Genomic DNA, 24164 nt, shown 5'->3' on the forward strand with positions numbered 1-24164 from the left:
GAGCTTCTGCTTGATTTCGGGCAGTTCATTCAGCTTTTTCTTGATTTCTATGAGCATCTTTTCAGAGAGCGACTGTTCGTTTTGTGCATGCCTCGTTACTTTTGGGGAGCCTCGAGCGGCTAAGATCACGCATGTCTGACATTTCCAGCTTTTTTTGGCAGTGTCTGCCATTGCTTTGTAGTTTGACTTACTCGTACCAGAACAAGCGCCCAAATGATAACCATAATCACACTCTGAACAGATACACTCTGTTGGCAGCAACTGATCACATACCAGGCATATATCGGAAGCAATATTAGTCATTGCGCTCACATTGATGCTCGAAGGTAACAGTGCGGACCCAAGCGCAGGAACACACTTATGGCTGTGCACTCAAAATGAACTGGTAATGGTGTAACTGGAATAACTCAGCAGCATTGGCCCACAACGTATATATATGTGTATATATATAAAAGCAAACTAAGAAGGTAAAGAAAACCAACCTGCGTATTAACAGATTTCTTAGTTGCTTGAGAAGGACCTTGTTGGTGCCACTGCCGCTGAGCGTGTGCTGATCCTTCGTCGGTACAGCAGTCTTTTATATCTTCTGGTCTGGGACGTAGGAACCGTGCCGGCTTGATGGCCAGTGATTATCTACCTTTGCACTGGGGCGTAAGGGTGGCAGTTTGCAGTGTTGACGGAAGGTTCCAAGGTTTCCAAGATTCCTTCGTAGTAACAGATTTCTTAGTTGTTTGAAAAAGACCTCGTTGGTGCCACTGCCGCTGAGCTTTGGGCCTGAAAATTAGGGCAGGAAGTCTAAAAAAATTGGACGCTATAGATTTTAGCATTTAAAATTTGAGATGTTCTTACATATATTGACGTCCACGAGGCAGATTTGAAACTCTGAACTCTGGGTGGAGCAGACCCTTATCCACCACATCAGCTGGGCTTCCTCAGAAGTTGAAAGAGGGGGTGAGACTGAGGAAAGAGCAGCTTTGCCCTTCATGTGTGAAGTGTTGTCGCAACACCTTATTCGCTTCGCACTGAACATTTTTCTATTCGCGCAGCTCTGGTGGCTTGTCACCGAAATTTTGGGTGTCAGTGCTACCCGAATGCTATATTATTCGAGAAACTGCACTACTTGCCTTCTACTGGCTTTGATGAAATTGCAACTATTGCATGCCACAAAATCGAGGGCTGCACTTTAAAATTTATAAAGCAGGGTCACCAATCTAATTGACGTACTATGTTTTCCGTGACTCGAGCACTAGTTTAAATTTATTGTCTCAATCTTTCGCCGTGAAGTTCTTTATGTTGAGAAGTTTGATATAGTTGAACTTCATAACGTTGAGGTCCACCTGTATAGTCTACCCCTGTTGGCAGATTTGTCTCCACGCAAACAAATAAAGATGTCTCCGTGACTGCGCAGCCACCAAGACTGCCAGGTCTTCCCCTGGACTGGAGCCTGAAGACGCGCATTCGCTTCTGCTCGACAAGCCACTTCCCCTGGAGCGGGAGCCTCAAGACGTGTGAAGAGGCCAGTGGAACCACAGGTTTTGTGCGGGCCGTTCACTCGACAGGCTGCGAGGAGTCTGCGGCGGAGGTAAGGGCTACTTGCTGGAGAGCAACTGCCACCTTTCAATCAACATGGCTGAAGCTCCTTGATGGAGTGTACTGTTGCATCCGGTAGTTTTGCCCCTTGAGGAGTTCAGGGGGACATTGAAGCCTGAAGAGACGTAAAATTCATGAATGGGGGTGTCAAAATGTCTGCTCCAGTGACACCTCGTGTTCACGAATTTTCATCCCTCTGAGGAGTTTCATCCCTCTGAGTATCTCAATATCAATCACTAAATCGTTCTTGTCTACAGTGACATTCTAGATGTTCTCAAGTAGTCTATATCAAAGTATATTCTACAGCATAGTTCCAGTTCTGCAGTTTGTAAGGAAGTTTCTGTGCTCACCGAGGCTGCTGAGGGCATGGATTCGATTCCCAGCCACTCCAAAACAGGTCACATGCGGCCATGCTGGCTGCATGTGGTCCAGAGTGGCTCGTTTTTTACCTTTCTGAAAATGATAAAGAGCAGGCATGGCAAGATGAACTTGTGCTCTGCCTACCGACAACTGTGTCTGGTACTGAAGTGAACCTTGGAATTGTCCCGTAGATTTGTCAGTTTCAGAAATGGGAGATTCTTGTCTTAATCACTGTGGGAGAGGGACAGCCTGAAAATATTTTAGGCCCCATAACTTTCTTCTTTGGGCTGAGTTATCAGCAAGCAGATGGAGTGCCTGCCGTGCAGTCATGGCTTTCCAATCTTCATTCCCTTATGATTGTCAGCTGATAAACATCGTTTACAGCTGCTTACCGTGGGGCTGAATGAGAAGGGAATCTGTGAGAAAGTGCTGAAACTGTGTGCGCAAATGAGCTCGCAGGAATGTGCGTTGCTTGTGTGTTGAAACGAGCCCATATGGATCGCACTAATACGACGTCCTTATGGAACTACGGCCCCGCCGCGGTGGTCTAGTGGCAAAGGTACTCAGTTGCTTACCCGCAGGTCGCGGGATCGAATCCCGGCTGTGGCGGCTGCATTCCCGATCTAGGCGGAAATGTTGTAGGCCCGTGTGCTCAGATTTGGGTGCACGTTAAAGAACCCCAGGTGGTCGAAATTTCCGGAGCCCTCCACTACGGCATCTCTCATAATCGTATGGTGGTTTTGGGACGTTCAACCCCACAAATCAATCAATTATGGAACTACGGTAAAAGCTTGTTAACTAGTATTTCATGGGAAACAAATGAAGTTTTTGCATTACAGAATGCCGAATTATTGACTCTTTCAAATGGACCCATGATTGCTGTTCTTATTTTGCACAAAAGCACGGTTTAGATCATCTCATGACAGACTACATTCGTTACCCCATTAGTGTTTTTTTTTTTTTTTTTTCCAACGATGAAACAGTTAACCCCTTTTCTAAGAGGCATGCTCCAGGCAGCAGTTCTTGTCTCTGGGTATAAGACACTGGCGCCTCTTATGCCCATTCGTCTCTTATACCAGTGCTTCTTCGTTTATTGTACTTGCCTTTTGTTACTTTAATGCCTTTCATCCAGTACATTGTGGTCTCAGCATGCACGCTGTCAGTGTAACGTAGAATTCTTGGTGGGAAAATTGTGAGCAAAGATTTTAAAAGGAGGCAACGTAAGCCAGCCAGATGGCACTTGTTATTGTAGGATAAGAGGCTCCCCAATGATGCAAGCTGCTTTTACAGTGTCACGCAGCATTCGAATTCACGCAGCTTGTTTCCTAAAGCCAGTTCCACGTCTTCATTAAGATTTGTGCACACATTCTGGTTATACATTCAAACTCCGCTACAATGAAAATCCCGCTTCAACAAAGGTTTTTCGATTCCCTGCCCGCATCCCATAGGCCCCAATGTATTAAGACTCCCTCCACAACGAATCACTTATTTATTCTCCCGGTTCACTGAAAGTTTCTCGGGACACAAGTCGCTCGATGTGACTCAGACTGAACCACTCTAACTAATTTTAATAAGTTCTAACAATGTAAATTATATAGTAGCAACATTTTTCATCATAAAAACGGCGCGAGAAAGGTACACATGACAGCGGTTCTCCTGTGCACTTGTCCACTTTGTTTTTTTTCCAGAGTTGTTTCTAACAGAGAATTCCTATCAGCTGTCTCGCATTCAGTTTCTACATAGAACATTCTCCTCATTTTCTGACAGCTAAAACGATCGCAAACGTACCTAAGTCGTGTGTAATCCGTCGAAAAATGCAAAGCCAAGCATAAGCTAGCGGACTTGTGCGGGAAGTTCGTGCGCGTTCGCTGCCAGTGACAGTGGATACCATTCGCAAGAAAGCCGTGGAACTCGCTCGGGAAGCTGGGCTCACGAGAGAAGAGTTTCATGCATTGAACTCTTGGGTTCGTCGATTTATGCGACAAAAAGGATTTTCTCTCCGGCGGCGCACATCCATCTGTCAAAAGTTGCCGGAGGAGTTCGAGGACAAGCTCATAAACTATCAATGCTTCGTAAACCGGCTTCGGGAGCAGAACGACTACATGATGGGGCAGATTGGCAACGCCGATGAGACCCCCGTGTGGTTTGACATGCCCTCGTCGACCACGATCACGCAGCGCGGCGCCAAGGATGTGAAGCTGCTGTCCACTGGCAACGAGTACTCGCGTTTCACCGTCATGCTGTCATGCACGGCAGATGGTAGAAAGCTTCCGCCTTTCGTCATTTTCAATCGCAAGACAATGCCAAAGGAAGTGTTCCCGCCCGGTGTTGTCGTTCGCGTCAACAAAAAGGGATACATGGACGAGGCCATGATGCTCGAATGGATACGAGCGGTGTGTAACCGTCGGCCAGGTGCACTGCTGCGTCTTCGCAGCATGCTGGTGTTGGATGTGTTTCGTGGCCACTTGACGCAGTGAAACGCGCACTCGGGGACGGGAAAATGGACCTCGCAGTGATACCATGTGGTATGACGTCCACCCTCCAGCCGCTCAACGTTGTACTAAACAAGCCGTTCAAGGACAGAGTGCGGCTGGAATACCAAGAGTGGATGTCCGGCGACAACCCCAAAACACCGACGGGCCGCCTACAGAGGCCTCCGCTTGCGACTGTTTGTGGCTGGGTGCTTTCCGCCTGGCGCTCCTTGCCGGGTTCCATGGTGGAAAATTCTTTCAAGAAATGTTGCATCAGCAACTCGCTGGATGGCATTGAAGACTACGCACTGTGGGAGGCGGCCAGCGACAAACTCTCGTCTTCAGAAGACGTTGGTGCTTCGTCGGACGAATAGGAGCAGTTGCGATGGTGGTAGAGGGGAGTTCCGACGATCGGGATGCGGTGCGCCAATTCGCGAATAATTGTGGTTCGGCAGTTTTGGGTTGTTTTCTTTTTTTTTCTTTTTCGGTAACCTGAACTTGGGGGGTCGACCTATATTCCCACTCGACCTATAGTCCGGTTTATACGGTATTGACTGCTGGCTTGGCTATCTTTGCGTGTGCCTTTTTTTTTACGCATGTTTAGTGGCTGAGCACCATGCGAATCCAGCCGCATTAGTCCTCGCCCAGTTAGCTCGCTGGTCCTGCACGCTTCGCTTCGTCAGTTACGACCAATGCTTCTTTTTCTCGATCTCTGTCTACGGTTGCCAGGTCCTATGGCAGCGCCGCAGAGCAAGAAACAGAAGTTTCTTTCGCTCGGGCAAAACGCAGAAATTGTTGTGGCAGCAGCTGGACGAAAAAACGGACTTATCGCGGAAGAGTACGGGATCTCGCCAAGCTTGCTGTCGACGATACTTAAGTCCGATGCGAGTATTTCAAAGGTGCTAGCGTCGGGCACATCTGCTCAACGCAAGAAGACGACCCAGCCAGCCCACGAAAAGCTTGAAAAGGCAGTGTATGCCTGGTTTTGTGAAACGAGGGCTAAGAACATACCAATCAGCGGCAATATGATTCAGCAGAAGGCGCTGAACTACACCTGCATTTTAGCCCCGCCGCGGTGGTCTAGTGGCTAAGGTACTCGGCTGCTGACCCGCAGGGCGCGGGTTCGAATCCCGGCTGCGGCGGCTGCATTTCCGATGGAGGCGGAAATGTTGTAGGCCCGTGTGCTCAGATTTGGGTGCACGTTAAAGAACCCCAGGTGGTCTAAATTTCCGGAGCCCTCCACCACGGCGTCTCTCATAATCATATAGTGGTTTTGGGACGTTATGCATTTTAGGCATCACCGAGAACTTCAAGGCAAGTGCAGGGTGGCTGAAGCGCTTCAAAAAATGCCACGAAATCATCGGAAAATTGCTGTGCGGAGAGTCCGCTTCGGCAGACTCTGGCGGTACGTCGTCGTGGATTGCGACGAGTGCTGCCAGCATCGTAGAAAAGTACTCTGCCTCCAACATATACAATGTGGACATGACCGGGCTTTTTTATGAAATGCTGGCAGCAAAGACGCTCGACTTGACAACGAAAAACAGTGCCACTGAGGCAAGCAAAGCAAAGAGAGTCACCGTGTTACTCTGTGAAAATATGGACGGGTCCGACAAGCGGCCCCTTCTCGTCATCGGCAAGAGCGCCAAGCCGCGGTGCTTTAAAGGCACAAGAACTCGCCAGTGAAATACGTCGCGAACAGCCATTTGTGGATGATGCGGGTCATTTTCACTGACTGGCTTTTCTTGTGACAATGAGATGAAAAGGCAAGACCACCGTGTTTGCTCGCTGCTGGGCAATTGTTCAGCGCATCGCCTGAACGGCAACGTCTAGCTGACGCACGTTGAGCTGAAGTTTTTCCCGCCCAACTGCACTTCGCTGATCCAGCCTTTGGATCAAGGCAAGATCAACAGCGTGAAGCATGCATACCGGTCAAGACATTTAGAGTGAATCCTGCTAAATACGAGCATAGCCGTGACACTGAAGTGGACTTGTACATCTGTACAAATGTTGGCCGTCGCATGAATGTCGGCGCAGTGTGAATTTCTCAAGAACTGTTTCGCTCAAGCGGGGTTTCGACCAGGAGTGATGTGCAGTACAAGTGACTATGCACAAGATGCCGACGACCTTGGACCGGGGCAAGACGCATCAACGGTTGCAGCATGGGTAGGTCTCAAGGAAGCCGGCATTGTTTCATAGAACGTAGCATTGAGCGACTACGTAAATGCTGACGCGGACGTGATCGTCTGTGAGGAGCTCAGATATGCTGAGATCCTCAAGAGTGCTCGCGCCGCCGCCGATTCATGCGACGACGAAGAAGCCGGGCATGGTGTTCCGACGGTCCCGACGCCAGTGACCGCATTGCAGATCATGGACTCCTTAGACGTTTTACGTAGTTATCTTGGCGCCCATGACGACGATATCGCCATTTAGCCCCTCACAGACTGTGAGCAGCGCATTCTTTCGTTGCTCGTTCAAAAGTCCAAACAGTAAGAAATAAGCGATTTTTTTTTTCAAATTTGGGAAATGAAATGCTCCCAGAGTGTCGTGCATATCCAGTTTTCTTTATTTACAGCTTTTTTTGCGACAAAGAAATTCTCGCTACAACGAAATTTTCCGCGATCCCCGTGAATTTCGTTGTAGTGGAGTTCGACTGTATCTTCTTTCGATAGTGGGCTGGTTGGCAACAAATTGTTCGATATGGCCAGCAGAATTGTTGCCAGTCTGCAGTGCTACATTGGAGTAGTAGTTCGTCTTCAACAATTGTTTGTATGGCATTGCACAGAGTCAAAACAAAGTTGCCGTATGCTGCAACTGCTTCGGACAAAACGCCGTCCTCATGAATTGCGACTGTGAAGTTCTCAAGGCGTGCAACCAATGCTGTGCCTTATGTGGTGATAGATGCCTAACTGTACTAGAGGCTACAATGACATGAATTGGCATGGGGGGTTCTGTCATTCCTGTTGTTCCCGTTTATATTGTGGCAGTGCAGGCTCAATCGCATAGTTTGCCTTATGCTCTTGACTTCCATGCTTGTTTGTAGCAGACATTTTCACTGCTTGATGCTGCAAGAATAGTGTAAGAGATAACTGGGGTATGGCCAGATATGTTTCAATCTGATGCAGTTGCATTGCACTGCCGAGTGCTCATAGATTGAAATGCAACAATTTAGGGCTAAGTAATGCGCATGCTTTCTTTTCCACTGCCTTCACTTGATGCCAATCGGTGTGATTTTTGTTTGGAACACTTGCGTCAGAGCCATCATCACGTTTGGCAGCTAGATTCACAGCGACACGACATTGTCACCTCGAGCAGCTGTGTCATGACATTGCAGCATCAAATCTTCTGGCATAGCATCTCAATGAGTAGCACTGTACATGACACTTGCAACGACAGCGTTCAGCAAGACTTCTTTTCAGAAATGAAGCCGGCTTTCGTTCCCTTGCTGAGCTGTTTGACACAAATGCAGTGCAATTTGTGAAGATTGCTGTACGAGACTCGATATGGCATATGCCGTTAAGTTATGCGTTTGCTTGCTAGGACTAGGGGACGAGTCTGAATCATCATGCAAGATTTCACAAGATTTGTTTACAACTTCCACATATTACTGTATTTACTCGCATGATTTGCACCCTCAAAAGTTTTGCACACCCCTAATATTTTTTTGCCTTTATTAAAAAAATATATTTACTCTCGTATCTTGCGCTTACACGAACCAGCTCGCCGGCGCGTGCAGTAAGTCTACTGAAGCTTTGGACGAATGCACCGAGCACAGGTTGTACAGAGTAGGCGACCACGGTCATACATAAAACAGGCTGAGAGTGCCAAGTTCCTTCTTCCGAGGACTTCCCCACGGACTATATGGTCCCTAAAATACTGTTCTCTCCCCAAACCTGTTGACTGCTCGAGCGTTTGCCTCCCTCTATCTTTCCATCTCTTCCACAGTTAGCCTCCCCTTATCTCTCCATCTCTTTCACCGTGGGAGTGCCGGCTTGCATCACAGCATGGGCAATTTTCTGCATCTGAGAAGTGCGAGGGCCTGTCGCGCCTACTGCTCCCCTCGTTCTGTGCGTCCGCGCTGCAACGCACGCTTGGTTGATTTCGGAAGTTTAGATTTCGCCATCCATCCGCTGCGTTCTTACAGTTTCCTAGTAATGGGCTTCGAAATTCAAGCTTGCTGTTATAACATTTCTCGAAAAAAGAGAAACCTGCCGCTGCCGAGCACTGCAGCCCGATTGGTACGCAAGAAAGCAGCAGAGGCTGTGCTTGCCAATACAAGTTTCGTGCTGCGTGGAAGACCTCTTCAATTATGTGCGAAAGCTTGGATCCTACGGTATCGTTGTGATGTGGGACCCGGTTTCTCTCAGCAATTTTGGGAAGAGCTTCAAGAAATTGGAGCATTTGAATGCGCTCAATGGAACCGAGGACGCGCTTTGGGAGGGTGGTGACAGCGGCCGCGACGGTGAGTCTCAATTAGACTTCTCGACCAGCGATTCCGACTAAACAGCGCATGATCGGATCTGGCTGGTTGAAGTACATGCTAATTCTGTTAAAATAAACACGTGCACTCCGTTCATGCTTCAACTTTTTTAAATGTATATACTGCACGCATACTACACTGCACGCATACTGGATGCATTTGTGAAATCCGTGTAATTTGTGAACCCCCTTTTCAGAGCTCCAAAAATCTAAAAAAAAAATGTATGAAAATTATTCAAGTAAATACAATACTTTGTTGAAGGCTACCTTGAGAGGTACGTCTGTAAGCACACAGTGTGACTATGCGAGAGTGTCTATAAGGCAATAATGGCAGTGAACATAAACATAGCACATTGAGTGCACTGCAGTACTAGCTTCTCATAAGTGACATATTTGTTTGCTGTGGCCTATTAATAATTCAATCCTTAGGCGACCTCAGGATTTCGTATGAATTTGCAAAAGTTATTAGAAGTTCTCAAAATTATCAGTCAGTATCTAGCGTTGTGATGTTTGTTTCTCAGGGCCACAGTGACATCATAGGTAGTTCTTAGAGATTGCCAGTAAGTTTTCAGGTGCCAGCGATTATACTAGTTCCCGTTATTATGCAATCTGTGTAATTAGGGGGTGAAATGTGCTGCGTCCTGCGAAAGCTGCTAGCCCTTTTTCATTGCTAGAACGCTTCCTGCCATGACACTAGTGTACGGCAGAGAAAGTGACTTTAATAAGTGTTTGGCATGCTAAAGACCAAGGCCACACCGTTCCAGTAGTTATTTCCCACTTCGTTTGCGATTGTCAGTGCTTGTGGTTCGGAAAATTTGACTTTTGTAGGCTGACAATTGGTTTTATTTGTGACTGTAAGTTGCATAAAAATGTGATTGTTCAAATAAACAACAGAGGCATCGTATATTTTCATGCATAGATAAGCAGTAAACCGAAATGTGCAATGTTTGAATCAAGTGATGTTGAAGCACAGTAAAAGCTCGATAATTTGAGCTCTGTAAATTTGACCTTGATGTTACAGTAAAAGCTTGTTAACTCGGATCTCACGGGACCGGAGAAAATGTCCGGGTTAAACGAATTCCGAATTATCGAACGGACCATGAAAGCAGAAGGAAAACGCACACGGTACAGACAAACCTTTATTTCTTAAAGCGTAATTTTTGCCTGCCTCGCCGTCAGAATTTCTGACAGAACTATCTTATTTAATCGCATCAGTTGGTGGTGCGCACGTTCACTGTCGCGAGAACAAACGCAGAACTCCTCGAGGACAGTGAGGGCTTCGGCCGCCTCCTGCACGGTGCAGCGACGTCCCGTCGGCTCATCATGTCTTTCAATATCATAACCTTTGTTTCAAGAACATTTGGTGGCTGCTGTGGCCGCTTGTGTGACTGTCGCCATGAAGCGCGACGGCGGCGACAACGCGCACAAACACAGCTGCAACATGCGAAGTCGCAACACAAAGAACCAAGACACGAAGTAGTACACAAGTAGGCATAGCATGGGCGTAGCGAGCAGCTGTTAGTAGACACTAGATGTGCCGGTGGCCCGAGCGCTTTTGCCGGGTAGTGACTAGCGCCACCTAGCAACTTCCCCCTCATTCACTATCATCATCCTCACATTCTGCTGCAGTTCGCTCGGTTTTGGTTTCTCCAAAACTCCGGTTCTTCCGTCGGTTACGGCAAGCGGTGCTTGAGCCTCCAAGCCGCAAAGATCGCGAGACTCTGGAGTCCCGATAGCCCTCTCCGGAGTTGTCCGAGATAACCGGTGCGTGGCTACTTCCCTCCGAATTAATCAGCATTTGACCTCATTTAAATATACACAGTTTACCCCTCATTTAAATATACACAGGATAAACGAGCTTTTACTGTATTTCAAACTGACGCCCTAGTCCAGTCAGAGCCCTGTGTATCTATATGGGCAGACTCCCAATAATTTGAACAGCTTGCTCTTCATGACGGTTAATTAGAACTCGGTGCCTCCGCTTTTCGTTGCTCCACGCATAAGTTGGCCCAGAGAGTGCCCCGCCGTGGGGGTCTCGGCTGCTCGGTACTCGGCTGCTGACCCGCAGGTCGTGGGTTCGTATCCCGGCTGCGGCGGCTGAATTTTCGATGGAGGCGGAAATGTTGTAGGCCTGTGTGCTTAGATTTGGGTGTACGTTAAAGAACCCTGGGTGGTTAAAATTTCCGGAGCCCTCCACTATGGCGTATCTCATAATCATATGGTGGTTTTGAGATGTTAAACCCCACATATCTATCAATCAAGTTGGCCCAGAGGGATCACAGTGTGTTGCAAAACCAAACTGAATTCATTAAAGAGCCAAAAAAACGAAAGGGCAGCATTTCTTAGGAGATAATATTTCGGATGCTCCACTGGAGCACTTGGCAAGCTACAATTGATGCTCATGGGGTCGCGACAGAAGAATGCAAGCAAATAAAAATTACGGATGGTTGTTGTTGAATGAACCTTGTTCTGGTTCAGAGAACACACAGGAGAGACTCCAAATACTTTTAAATTTCATTGCATTAACCCTACCATGTAATAAATGCATTTTGGAGCATAAATAGCGTCGTATAATTCGGCTTTTAAGGCCCACTGCTCCCTTGTATGAATGCTGGAGTTTGTCTGTGGTGTATTGTTGACTGGGGAATGAATTTTGTTTGCTGTTACAAGCTCCATTTAATCAACAAAATCGCCTGCCACAAAGGTGTAGTAGTGCCTAGTTGGTGATAACGAGCCCAGAAGTGGCTTTGCGTTCTGCATGTGCATTGTGGCACATTGTTTGTGCGTTTTAGTACCCGCCTACTAATTTGAACTTTGCTTAATCCAAACCAGTTTATAGTTTCCCTCGAGTTCGAATTAATGAGCTTTTACTGTACATTGAAAACATAGTGGATCAACCAGAAATTCAAGATTTGCTTAAATTAACCGAAAGTTTTGAGTATTAGAGTTAGAATTATAATGTATGTACACCTCTCTGCACACACACATCTCCGTTCGTATACATATTATGTATACACACATCATACATCAAGTTCAAAACAAAGTTCCCAGTTCATATGCAGCTCCTGTAGTTGTTTGGCAGATTAAAGAGACATTAAAGTCAAATAACAACTTACGTCAGAGTGAAAGCTCAATGTATGACAGCACCTAAAATGACAATATTATCAACTACAGTACCCTACTTACCGAGAAATTGAGGTAAGTGCACAAGAACACAAGCGCCGCAGTAGGACATGTTCAAAATGATCCCGATGACATCAGACGGACTGCCTACAATTGATCACTAGTAATCGATCTAACTGCATTGAATAAAGCACTTTCGGTACATTAAGAGAGGCAATAAAATGCAGCTTATTCGTTTCTGTTTGATTCATGGAAAATAGAACCACCGGACGTTACTATGGGAAATGGCGTGAGTGGTTTGAAAATTAAATTTTCGCGTGGTTACATGAGATGGGTGGTGCCATCTAGCGGCATGCAGTTGAAAAAAAAGCGTCTACAATCTCTGAGCCAATGCAGGGAAATTTATCAATGGCCGTTTTTGCTGCTGTGGCTCTCACTGCTTTCGGTATGTTGCTCCTAGCGCAGTGAAGCCGGGCAACTTTGTGCACGGCAACAGTGATGTGAGATGGACAGGTCGGTCCGCTTCTTTGAGGCAGGTAATTTAAAGCGCACTAACCCGATGCGGACCACTCAAATGTGATTTTATTTCAAAATATGTCCTTCCTTAGCACAAAAGTAACACGAGGTTTCTGGAATGCCATTTCAACAATCGTCGACTTAATAGTTTACTTCAGTGTCCCTTTAAACACATTTGAATCTGTTGTGGTGGATCAATGAATGGTAGGATGCACTTCTCTTGATAAGATAATTGTTTTTGTTGTTTTGTTTTGTTTTGAATGACATTGTTTACCTGCCTTAGAGTATACAGTACTAAAGAAACTGAAGCCCTTCATCATGAGGTTGTATTGTGTGAATTTGTTGAGCCTCATTCTTCCTCCAACAAAAGTTTTGCCATATATTGTTTCTGGTGCAGCGAGGGAGCCTAGACAGCAGTCCACAGGCACGCTTCCACCAGAACTGCCTTGTGTGGATGCACCCGCACCTGCCCTGGATGCGGCTGTTTCCCCGACACGGGGTGATGGCTAACGTGTCGAAGTCCAAGGAGGCGACCTCCCTGTTTGCTGACCCCGCCAGCCCTGCGCGGACCGCCTTGCAAGGGGACTGGGCACAGGGATTCCGCTCCCTGTACCAGCTGCTTCGCGCCCGCCAGTGCCCCTACTTCTACGTCTGCGCGCCCACGTTCACAGTGTTGTTTCGGGCTGCGGGTGTGGCCGGCCTGGCCGACTTGCATGCCTTGATGACGCCTACAACACGGGGCCTCAGGCAGGCACTCCGGGACGAAGGTTGGTGAAAGCATTGTCATGTGAGGATGAATTGTAATGGTAGGTTTGGAGAGGCTGAACTCTGCTAGAACAGCGTGGTTACATGGTACACAGTCGTGCCCTATTCTGCGTGCAACCCATTCTGACAGTTCAGGTTGACTCTGCTGATTTCCATGAAGTAGAGTGCTGCTTTGTGAAGTTGATTTGGTGGAGCAGCCGCTGTGAATCCACCAGTGAAAGATATGGGAGGCGCTTTCAATGTGCCAATGCAATAGACTTTCTCTGGACCAGGATATCTGATATTGGAAGTGTTCTGAAATTCACTAAAAGACAATGCTCTTCTGGTCTTTTTAAGACTTAGCAGGAATGTGCCTCGAATGCTGCAGAATTCTCTCACTGGCAAAGATATCCAGACATTCGTATTTGAGAGCTTTCTTTTACTGTATATATGATGCTGAGTTCATACGCCTGCAGAGACTTAGTGGGCAGTGTGACCAAAGGTATCTATCTGCAGGAAAATGATGCAGATATTTAGTGGAGTACTTTTGATGGCCAGCACAAACAGTACATAGGGCTAGAGGAATGCAGACGACACAGTCGCTGCATCTAGTCCTGTGTATTGTCTGCACTGGTCACCATGAGCATACTCCAACTCGCCCACTTTGCCACCTGATTACAATTCTGGGGCCCTTTGAAACTGCATGAAATTGCTATTCAGAACAAGAGAAAGGCAATACTAAATAGAACTACTAATGCATGAGCTGCATGGTAAAGAGACATGCGGCTTAAAGTTTTTCAATTGGAAAGTGTTCCATGTTAGGGTCCACCATGGCTCTGCTGATGTACCGTAATTACTTGAATCTAACGCGCACCTTTTTTCCGGTTAAGCGAGTTCATAAATCGCATGCGCGTTAGAATAGAGTACGAACAAAAAAATTACGGCCAATCTATTGCCATCGGCAAATCTAAAATGGCCGCCCCCTACGTGCGTCGGCATGGCGCATCGTCCATTTCTGCCTATGTTTCTCATGTGCGGCACTTCGTACGTGTGCTGAGGAGTTCGTCATCTAGTAGTGCATTAGCATCGACGGCGTGGAATGGCCGACTCCAAAAACTCGAGTGCACCACGATGCCGCTTTTACAAGAAAAGTCATCGCGTGTGCAGAAACGGACGGAAATCGGGCCGCATCGCGGTCGTTCGGAGTTCCCGAAACGTGCGTGCGGGACCGGCGGAAACAAAAGCAGAAGATTTTCGACAGCAAAGCTTTACGCAAAGGCTTCAGTGGACCACAGCAGGGTCGGTTTCCGCAAATTAAAGAGCTGCTCGGCGAGTATGTGCTTTAGCAGCGAGCAGCACAGCAGCCCGTGACGGCAGAACTGCTCCAAGTGCGGGCTATGCAATTAGTCTTAGAAAAAGGTCTAATGCGGAGCCAGTTTGAAGCGAGCAGGTGCTGGCTAACTAACTTTACGAAGAGAAAAGGCTTTTCCCTCCGAAGGGGAACATGCATATGCGAAAAGTTTTGCGGAGGAGTACGATGAAAAGCTTCACAGTTTTCAGAGGTTCGTCTTAAACTTGCGGCGCAACAACGACTACCTGCTTGGGCAAATCGGGAATGCCGATCAGACGCCTCTTTACTTCGACATGCCTGGCACCACAACCGTCGAGAAGAAGGGGGCGAAGCAAGTTCGTGTGCTGACATCGGTCCACGGTAAAACTACAGTGACGGCAATGCTCTGTTACACGTCAGATGGGCACAAGCTTCGCCCGTACCTCATATTTAAATGGAAGACGCTCCCGAAAGGAGTCGTTTTTTCGAGTGGTGTGACCGTGCGGGCCAGCGAGAAAAAATGGGTGCGCGTTGCAATCGATGTCTTATGTTTTTTTTTTTTTTTTTTTTTTTGGCGGTGGAAATTGGGTGCGCGTTACAATCGAGGGCGCGATAGAATCGAGTAAATACGGTACTTCCGCATGGAAGTGATGTTGAGATAAATACTAAGAAATTGCAAACAAAAAATTAGAAAGCAAATATCCGTCACGTGGAATCAAACCAGCAACCTCTCTATTTTCAGCGCGCGGTGCTAACCACTATGCCACAAAGCGTTCGTTGTCTGGAGTGCAAACGGCAAGCCATTTCTATACACCGTTTGGCAGTCTTCAGAGCTTCCGAACTTTAGCGTATTTTCGTTATTAGGGACGAGATGATGCGACGGTCTCGAGTTTGTCGTGCTCTCAAGGTCGCCGCCTCTGCAAAGCTCTGCCTGCACGGTCCCTAGGAGCGGGCTTTCTCCTGTGCATGCGCGTTTATCAGACTTGTAATTCGGGAGACGACGAAGGTTGTTTATGAAAGTAGCGCGCTGCTGACACACGACGCTGGAAGAATTGTGACAGTTGTTAGTCCGTGCTCGTCCTGTGTGCGCTAATTTCATTCGTGCTTTCTGCTGAGGTGTGCACTGCAAGTTTTGAGCAGCTTGCCGTTCCTGACGGGACTTTACAATTCGTTGCTGTTGCTTAAACAATGCACAATAAACACTCACCTCTGTACCTCTGTACAGATACACTTCACTTTCGTGTTCCGATTCCTATACAGAGCGATCACCGCGATTTTTTTTTTATACAGTCTATGCTCATTATAACGGACCCATGTACAACAGACTTTCGGTTATAATGGACGATTATTCCACCTAAGTTTGGTCTGTGTATTAAATTAATGCAGTGAAGTTATCTTAAGATTGCGATACAACTGGCTATTGGCTACAGAAGACAAAATGAGCGGCATTTTTTTCGGAAATAGGGTGCATAAATTGCCATGTTGGCGTGGGATGACAATAGACATGAGCATGCTGCTCACTGTGCACTGAAGCCTCAATAGTTGTGGCCGGCAACATTTGTAGCTTTTGGATAAGTCAATCCTCCAGCCAGACCAGTCTGAAACTGCGTTGGTTATGCCAATAGTTTGTGTTGCAACTGACCGAAATGTGGCACAATGTGATCGCATTATCGCCCAATATGCTCGCCAGTCTCTTATTACAAATTTCTGTTTGGGCTAAGTGTAAAAAAAGGTCTTTTTTATGTGTGTGTGTTTTGCTTTTGTCATTCATTGCTGTAACATTGTTAGGCATCGTGACCAGTTTCAAAAGTAAGAAATTATGGTACTCCAAGCAGGCTAGTCTCACTGTGAAGGTAGAATACTATTATTACTGTGAGAAGTGCCTTGGTGCTGCTCAGTTGAGAATTCTGAAACCAACTTTGAACTGTTCAGCTAGCCGTGGAGGTCATGCCAGAGCAACAGCTCCCATGTGGCCCATAGGCGGCTCCATTAAAGCAGATAGGCCTTCCCAACCACACAAATATGAATTTATTCCAAGCCGATCAATAGAGAAAGCCTGCTAGAAATGCTTTATTATCAGGCTAAGCTTTGCAGGGGCCACATAGCATCCCTGCACCTAGTTAATTAATTACAATGCACTGCAATTTTGTTAATAACCGCTGCTGGTGATTGAAGTCTTTAGTAACAATGCTGTCGAACACATTCTGCATGTATCGGCAGAAGTAGCCTGTCCCATACTGCTGAGTGAAATCGAAACTGTCGTCCCTTGGCAACGCAACCCCCCTCCCCCTGCTGTACTTCGGATAGAACGGACTTGTCTGCAAGATTATCAAAGTCCATTGTCACGAGAGTAGACTGCAGTAATTGCTCATCACAATGAAGTCGATATAAGCAGTAATTTGATATACGTGGCTGCCTCATAAAAGCTCATCAAGTAGAGCTAAATTAGCCATGACAACTTCTCAGAAGTTGTACTGAGTGAAACAAGCCCTTATTCACGCACAAAAGTCGGTCAGCTAGCTTTGTCAGGTGCTTCGGCTGGGCGCGAAGAGTGCCTGCTCTAGTCTGTTCAGGCAGATCATGAGGTCGCGGTCGCTGCCCGCGCACTCCACTCTGTTTTGCAATAGGCTTTTCTGCATTTGTGCCACTGTTGGTATTTCGCGTGGCTGTTCATCTAGCGGCTTATCTTCCTCATTGGGGCCTCCAAGCAAGCTACAGTAGACTCGCGATAGATAATTCGAACTCTGATAACGCATACTTTCGGTTAATTAAAAGAGATTCAAGTTTTACTTTGGCTCTCTATTTTTGCAATGTATTTAAGGGGAGACCAGGGCCTTAAAATAGCATTCAGCAGGATGTGCATTCTCGAGTTCTTGTTTAATTTTTTCAATAAAGGTTAGCCGAGCCTTGCATTCTCTCTTAATTGTGTTCTGACTTTTGTTTCCGTCTTTTCCAGGGATTACGTTCAGCATGCCTCTGTGCACCAGCCAAGAACAGATGGACGAGACAGACGGTGCATCACAGTCTCCGCCTTCAGAAGCTAAGAGTGACGGGTAAGCAGACAGCATGCATCTTAGCTCAGCAGTTCAGCGAATGGATCGTTTTATATGGCTCTCAAAAGAGCCATTTATATTAAAGAGAATGCAGGCGTGGCCGGTGCCGCCTCATCGGTTTACATTTTGGCGCAAAAAGGTCTCTTTTTTTTCTCGTGGCATTCCGCTTGCCCGGGATGATGTCTTCCTCAATTTCAGCTAACGTCATGTTGTCGCTAGCGGTACACTGATCACAGGGTTACGGTTGAATCCTGGGACAATGAAATTGATGGGGCAGGAAAAAATTCTTTGTCGTGAAAATTCGTTGTTGCAATTCAAGCAAAAAAAAACATACAAGTCACGCGACTCACTGATGCATAAAAAAAAAAAGGCAAGTTTAATGCCAAAAATCGGCCAGCTTTTGCTGTTTTTGCCTGTTTCCAAGCGATAGTACAACGCGATTTTCTCATGCTGCCAACAGAGCCATAGCTTTGTCGTCATCCTGCACCCCGATGCAACGTCTGATGACGTCGAATGCGTCCAGCACATGTGAAGTCAGAGGCAGCGCGCTCCGTCGCAGTGTTCCAGTGGCTAAAGTACTTGGCTGCTGACCCGCAATTTGCGGGATCGAAACCCGGCTGTGGTGGTTGCATTTACGATAGAGGTGAAAATGTATGCTCATTGCTCAGATTTGGGTGCACGTTAGAAAACACCAGATAGTCGAAATTTCCGGAGCCCTTCACTATGGCGTCTCTCATAATCATACGATGGTTTTGGGACGTCAAACCCCACATATCAATAAATCAGAGGCAGTGTGGAATTACCGTATTTACTCGCGTAATGAACCCACCCCCCACCTTGATCCTTGAAAAAAGGTAAAAAAATTTTTTCATTGTATTTGTTCATTTCATTTCGGTATTATAGCCAGTGCTGTTAATGATCGAAACAACGCTAAATCAACCCATTATATGACTAAATAACACCGCAATGAAAGCCAAAGATAGTTATGCAATCATGCTAAACAGTTGCGAGCAGCGCGAGCGGGAACGATGTCAATTGAGATTTGAAAGTCTCGCCTTGTATGGCAAAGTGCCATCTGTTGAGTGCATGAGGAACCTTTTTGCTGATAACGCCACGCATACACAGCGGCACAAAAACAAAGCACGTGGTGTCGAAAATGGTGCTCGCGCTGCGTCATGGAACACGGCGCAAGCTCGCCATCTGAGACCTATGCAAAACGCTACTGCACCAGCCACGCTGACGGCACTTTGCGCACCCGCAAACGTCTAATGCAACGTTTGTGCGCCGCCATCTGACACTGCGTTTTTGTTGTTGAGAACTTAGTTGGGACACCTGCTGCACAGGGCGCGTTCGGCCGGTATGCTAGCTCCACGAATGGTTATTAACAGCATGCGCTGGAGCATTGGAACCGAGCGGCTGGACGACACTTCGGTGTCGATCCATGCACTTTCATTACGGGACGAAACAAAACAAGCTTCGGGCTACGAAAAAAATTTGCCACGCATTTCACGAGTCAGAACAAGCAGTCGTCACCTAAAATTTTCGCTGTTATGACTCCCGTGACTTTTTTCTCCCGCGTAATGAACCCTCCTCCTGGCGTCAACATTGCTGAAAAAAGGTGTGTTCATTACACAAGTAAATACGGTACGTTGTGCAGATGCGTCGTCTTCGACTGACGAAACACCATCTTCCTGTACACTCTTTATGATACCTTCGTCTATCAATTCCTCCCGCACCATCAAGCAGGAGTCCGCTTGCATGAACTCGCTCAGATGGACGTTGTCCGGCACATTTTCTTGCAGGTCTGCCCATGTGAGTGCGACTTCTTCATCCATTAATTCACTCTCATCGTGACCTCCGTCATCATCACGAGGGTCTATTGCGGAATCTGAAGTCTCGACACACCACAAATCGAATCCGGCATGGCGAAAGCAGTTCACGACAATGGCACTTGCTGTCGCCCTCCACGAAGTGGCAATCATTTGAAGCGCTATAAACATGTAGATTTTTTGCAACCCAACCGGGTGTTTAAAAGTAGCCTTTGAATAAGGTGCTTACGATAGGCGCACCTCACGCTTTGGATGACGCCTTAGTCGAGCATTTGAATAACAAAAGTGCTGTTCCGTAGCAAAAACTAGAGCTCTACGTTCCCAAGCTCCGCCTCCTCAACAGCGTGCGCGGAACAATTGGCAAAAGCAGACAGACCTTTCGTTTGGATGTGTCCCGGTCGAATTCCTGGACTCGGTCTCCAAAAATTGCACGGGTCATTCACGCGCAGCTGTTGACACTGGAAGGCTCAAATTTCCCTTGTAGCAGCGTGGTTTTGCACTTTCGACGATGACCAACAGCGGTCATTTTTCAGAGCCGACCATATTAGCACAAAGTAGCACAGTTATTCTTTTTTTGCTGTGTTTCTCTCCTTGACTGCGCTGCCCCTTAAAATACAGAAACTTTTGTGGAAGAATCTCGTAGAAAAACCAGTCTTGTCGACATTGTAGATATCCGATGGTGCATAGTCTTTCAGGAGGCTTCCGAGGCTGGCCGACATCCATGCGGTAGCGCCATCGTTATCCACCGAAGCGGCTTCACCACACAACCTTTTGCCGACGATACTGTGGCGGGGCTTGAATCGGTTCAGCCAGGCCACCCTGGCTTTGAAATTGTCTATGCCGAGCAGAAAAGCAATATCCAGCGCTTCCTGCCGCACAATATCACCGCTAAGGGCTATTGTGTTGGCCCGCGTCTCCACGAATCGGGTGTAGACTGCCTTATTCAGCGCTTCGTGCACTGGCTGGGTCACCTTGTTAGGTTTGGCCGACGTCCCTGCAGCTTGAGCTCTGTTAATAGCTTCCTTGCTCTTCAATATAGTTGAGAGGGAGCTTGTTGCAATCGCAAACTCTTGAGCGGTGAGAGCCTTCTTCTTGCCGACTTCAGCGTCTGCGATAATGCGGGCCTTGTCTTCAAGCGACAAACACGCGCTCTTTTTTGCCGGCTGCAATATAATTGTTCTTGTTACCGCAGCTTCGGGAAACAATGCATGCGTGTTGTGAACATGTGAAGCTAGTCCTAGTCAAGCTGGAAGCCGTCACCCCGAATGCCTCGCCGCACCCTGCCTTGTTTTGCCTCGCAATTCCGTTTTTGTACCCACATTAATTGGTAGTTCTCGACAATAAAGACATTCCTATAAGCTTCGTAAAAAACAATTAGAAATACTATCGAAATCAAATTATGCATGTTGCTTTTACGCAGACAAGATTCATGCCGTTTTCTTTGAACCTACATGACTGCGAGAGCACATTGCATTGCCATCATATCACGGCATGATGGCCTTGTTTTGTTACAGTTGCGCGACAAGGCTAATCGCGCCTGGTATGCCAGCTTCGAGCAGCTTTTCATGTGCTTTCTTATGTTATTTGATAGTTTGTCAAGGCACTAAAACCCTTTTTAAAAATTTTAGAAAGCTATAATGTGAATGATTTTTGCTCATGGTTGTTCCTGCAAAAAAAAATCGCATCATATCCACGGAGTGATTGATGATGAGTGGGGCGAAGTGTCCACCCATGCATCCGTCCGTCCGCGCGTCAAGCCACGCGTCCATCTGCTTGTCTGACCATTCGTCCGTGCATCCATCTAGTGAACAATCCAAGTACTGACATCTCCCATTTCCCACCCGTGGCTACGTTTGTACAAACATACATGCATACATACATGCATACATACATACATACATGCATACATACATACATACATACATACATACATACATACATACATACATACATACATACATACAAACATATGGAGGGGGGCGAGTGACAGACCCATGCCATAAGGAGCTTTGCCCCTAAATCTTCGTTAATGTAGAAACACAGCTGTGAAGTCGTTCGTATTGGAAGCAATTTCAAAGCACTGAACCCTATGAGGCATCGACGAGGAATGAAAAAAACTTCGTTCTTGCGGAAAGTGCGTTAAAGTGAACTTCGTTGTGCCCGGATTCGACTGTATCAGCGCTCGCTTCAACTTCAAGCTTGTCGGCTTTGTAGACACTCTCTTTGTTCTCGGTGTCAGGGTTGCCGAAATCCTCCGTAACTCGATGATTGATTTCGTCATCGGGCAATTCGACAGAGTTCGAGGTCTTTGTCAGCGTTGGCAAAACCCTCAAAGATAATTCGGCTGAAATCGAAACGCCGGCAGCATAGAAATCGTCGCAGGCAGCGTCTTTAGATCTATGGATGGAAGTTCATCAAACGCCCTTTCTACTCTGGCTCGTGTTGGAGTGTGAAGCCTACATGGCGAAAACAATTCTGGAGTCTCTTGTGTAACGGCCTTTCACGAGTCTGTAAGCACGCTATTGATGTGGTCGCTTGTACCAAGTTAGAAAATTACGATGAGTGCTTGCAGACTGATAATGATCCATTGATTGGCTCCCTTTTGATCACATTTTTGCTCCTAAACCACAAATGTTGGAGATATGGCATGCTGAGAATACCGATGTGATATCTAATGCGCAGGTGTGCTGGAGTTTTGTAGGTTCCAGTCATGTTTACGCAAAACCCCACTGATATTCTGTCTTTTGCATGCTTGCCGCCGGTGCACGTCTCGCCTTTGAATGCGAGCGTCACTAGGAGCATTGCTGCATGCAGCAAATGCATTTTTATTTGAAAGTATTTTTAATGGTTTGTTACTCGCATACTTACTAAATAGTGCTTTTTGTAAAAACTGCATAACGAGGATTCACAAAAAAAAAATCAATAGAGATGAAATTAGAATGCTTTTCCGAAAATCAAACAGCGCCAGCTGAGCCCCCTCGCGGCAACTGTTACAACCTTGTCATTGCCGTGTGACACTGCCACAATACCTTCTCCGTCGAACCCCCTAGGGGAGATTTACGTTGACGGTGTTCAACGGAGTTTGGTGGTGGCCGTGTGACAGGGATATAATAGTGGTCTGATAGTACAGTGCGGGTAATATGTGGCGTTTTTCATTTTTGTGCTGATGGTACCTGTCACATTTGCAGCCAAGAGGAGAATGCACCAGAAGAGGAAACGGTGACCTGGTTGGAAAGCTTGGGCCTCAGTCAGGCGGACTTTCCTTCTCTCAACACATCGCGGAGCAAAATGTATCCTTTCGCGGTTCTTTATTGTGATAACGGTTGTGCAGATGAAATGCATTAGGTCTGTTGGCAGCAGCTTATGCTGTCTATATTCACAGTGCAAGCACATTTGCATGTTGAGGGTTTTACTTCGTTGAAGTACAGTTAAACCTGTTTAATATGAACCTCCATATAATAAAATCCTATATGTAACGAAGTTTTTCCATTTCTCGCCATTACTCCATAGAAGCACATGTATTAATTTGGACTTGTTGCGGAACATGGCGGGGAACGCAAAAACCTGCCAGGAGAGTTTATATAAGGGTGATTCCCCCTAAGATCGAACAAAGCGCGGCTGGTAGACCTCTTCAATTTATTCCAAGATTTTATATATTGTTGGCAATTTGTTTTGCTGGGAAAATTTTTTCCGTAGCGCAGTAAATCAATAATGACGAAGAGGTTGAGTGCCACACATACCTGCTCTGCTGTTTTGTTTTTTTTTTTTGAATTTGGAGGTGAAAAACACGAAATATATTAAAGCTATGTACCTCTCATTTGTTTAGCTATATATATGTGTACTTGCACTACGATCAATTGTATTTCGATTCTCTGCATAGTGTAGATCTTTTTATAAAAATTCTCGAATTTGACCTATAAAACATTTTTTTGCCTAGTTTGCAGGCCTTTATTTTAGAAAGGGCCTATAACTGGGCAGGGAAAATTTTGCATTACTTTTTCAGCATGCTTTTTATAAATCTGCCAAAGCTTATAGTAATAATGTTTCAATAAATAGATATAATTGCACTAACTTCAAGAAAAGAGCATGCAAGGAAACTTCTGACAACGATTTGAAAAAAAAAAAACATTTGTGGTATTTTTTATACTTTCCCCCACTTATTTTCCTGCACATCACCTCTCACAATCAATAAAAACATGTTGCTTTATTTGATTTTACTTGCAGTTACGGCCCGTCAAAAAATGCCCTTGCGCGAGTATAGGCAACGGAATTCCTGCCCGCTAAGTATGGAATGCAAGCCTATACTTCAGTTTCTTAAAAGGCAAACAGCACTGAAATAGCTGTCGACAGCACTGAGGGCGCCAATTTTGTAATCGCTGCAAAAGCAGTGCCGCCCTTCAGCGTCCTACTTCTTTTGCTTTGTAAGCAACACAGAACACAATGTTGTGGGGATAGATGATAATATGTATATTTTAATTTTAAGCACTAATAATGTTGTGAATTAAAGCATTATACAATGTATAATAAAGTGAACAACCCCATAATCCAGCTTCAGGGCTCTTCCGCTTAACTATGTGGCATATAATTTTCCGGAGGCTTTATTGAACACAATTTTAAAAAACATATCCTACTCCAATCGTAATAAAGATACTCGAATCTTGTCACTGTAATT

General features: G+C 46.3%; 1 protein-coding gene across 2 annotated transcripts in view; it reads left to right on the top strand.

The window, feature by feature from the left end:
• The window catches only part of hd (humpty dumpty), a 39647-nt gene that overhangs the window by 10186 nt on the left and 5297 nt on the right, over window positions 1-24164 (top strand). For both annotated transcript variants that reach the window (XM_037425393.2, XM_075895580.1), the window contains exons 6-9: window positions 1409-1582; window positions 12934-13303; window positions 17567-17663; window positions 22681-22782. In XM_037425393.2, coding sequence (XP_037281290.1) covers window positions 1409-1582; window positions 12934-13303; window positions 17567-17663; window positions 22681-22782 — 743 coding nt within the window. The remainder of the gene's footprint in view (window positions 1-1408; window positions 1583-12933; window positions 13304-17566; window positions 17664-22680; window positions 22783-24164) is intronic.

This window comes from Rhipicephalus microplus, chromosome 5, assembly GCF_043290135.1.
Source record: "Rhipicephalus microplus isolate Deutch F79 chromosome 5, USDA_Rmic, whole genome shotgun sequence".
Lineage (NCBI taxonomy): Eukaryota > Metazoa > Arthropoda > Arachnida > Ixodida > Ixodidae > Rhipicephalus > Rhipicephalus microplus.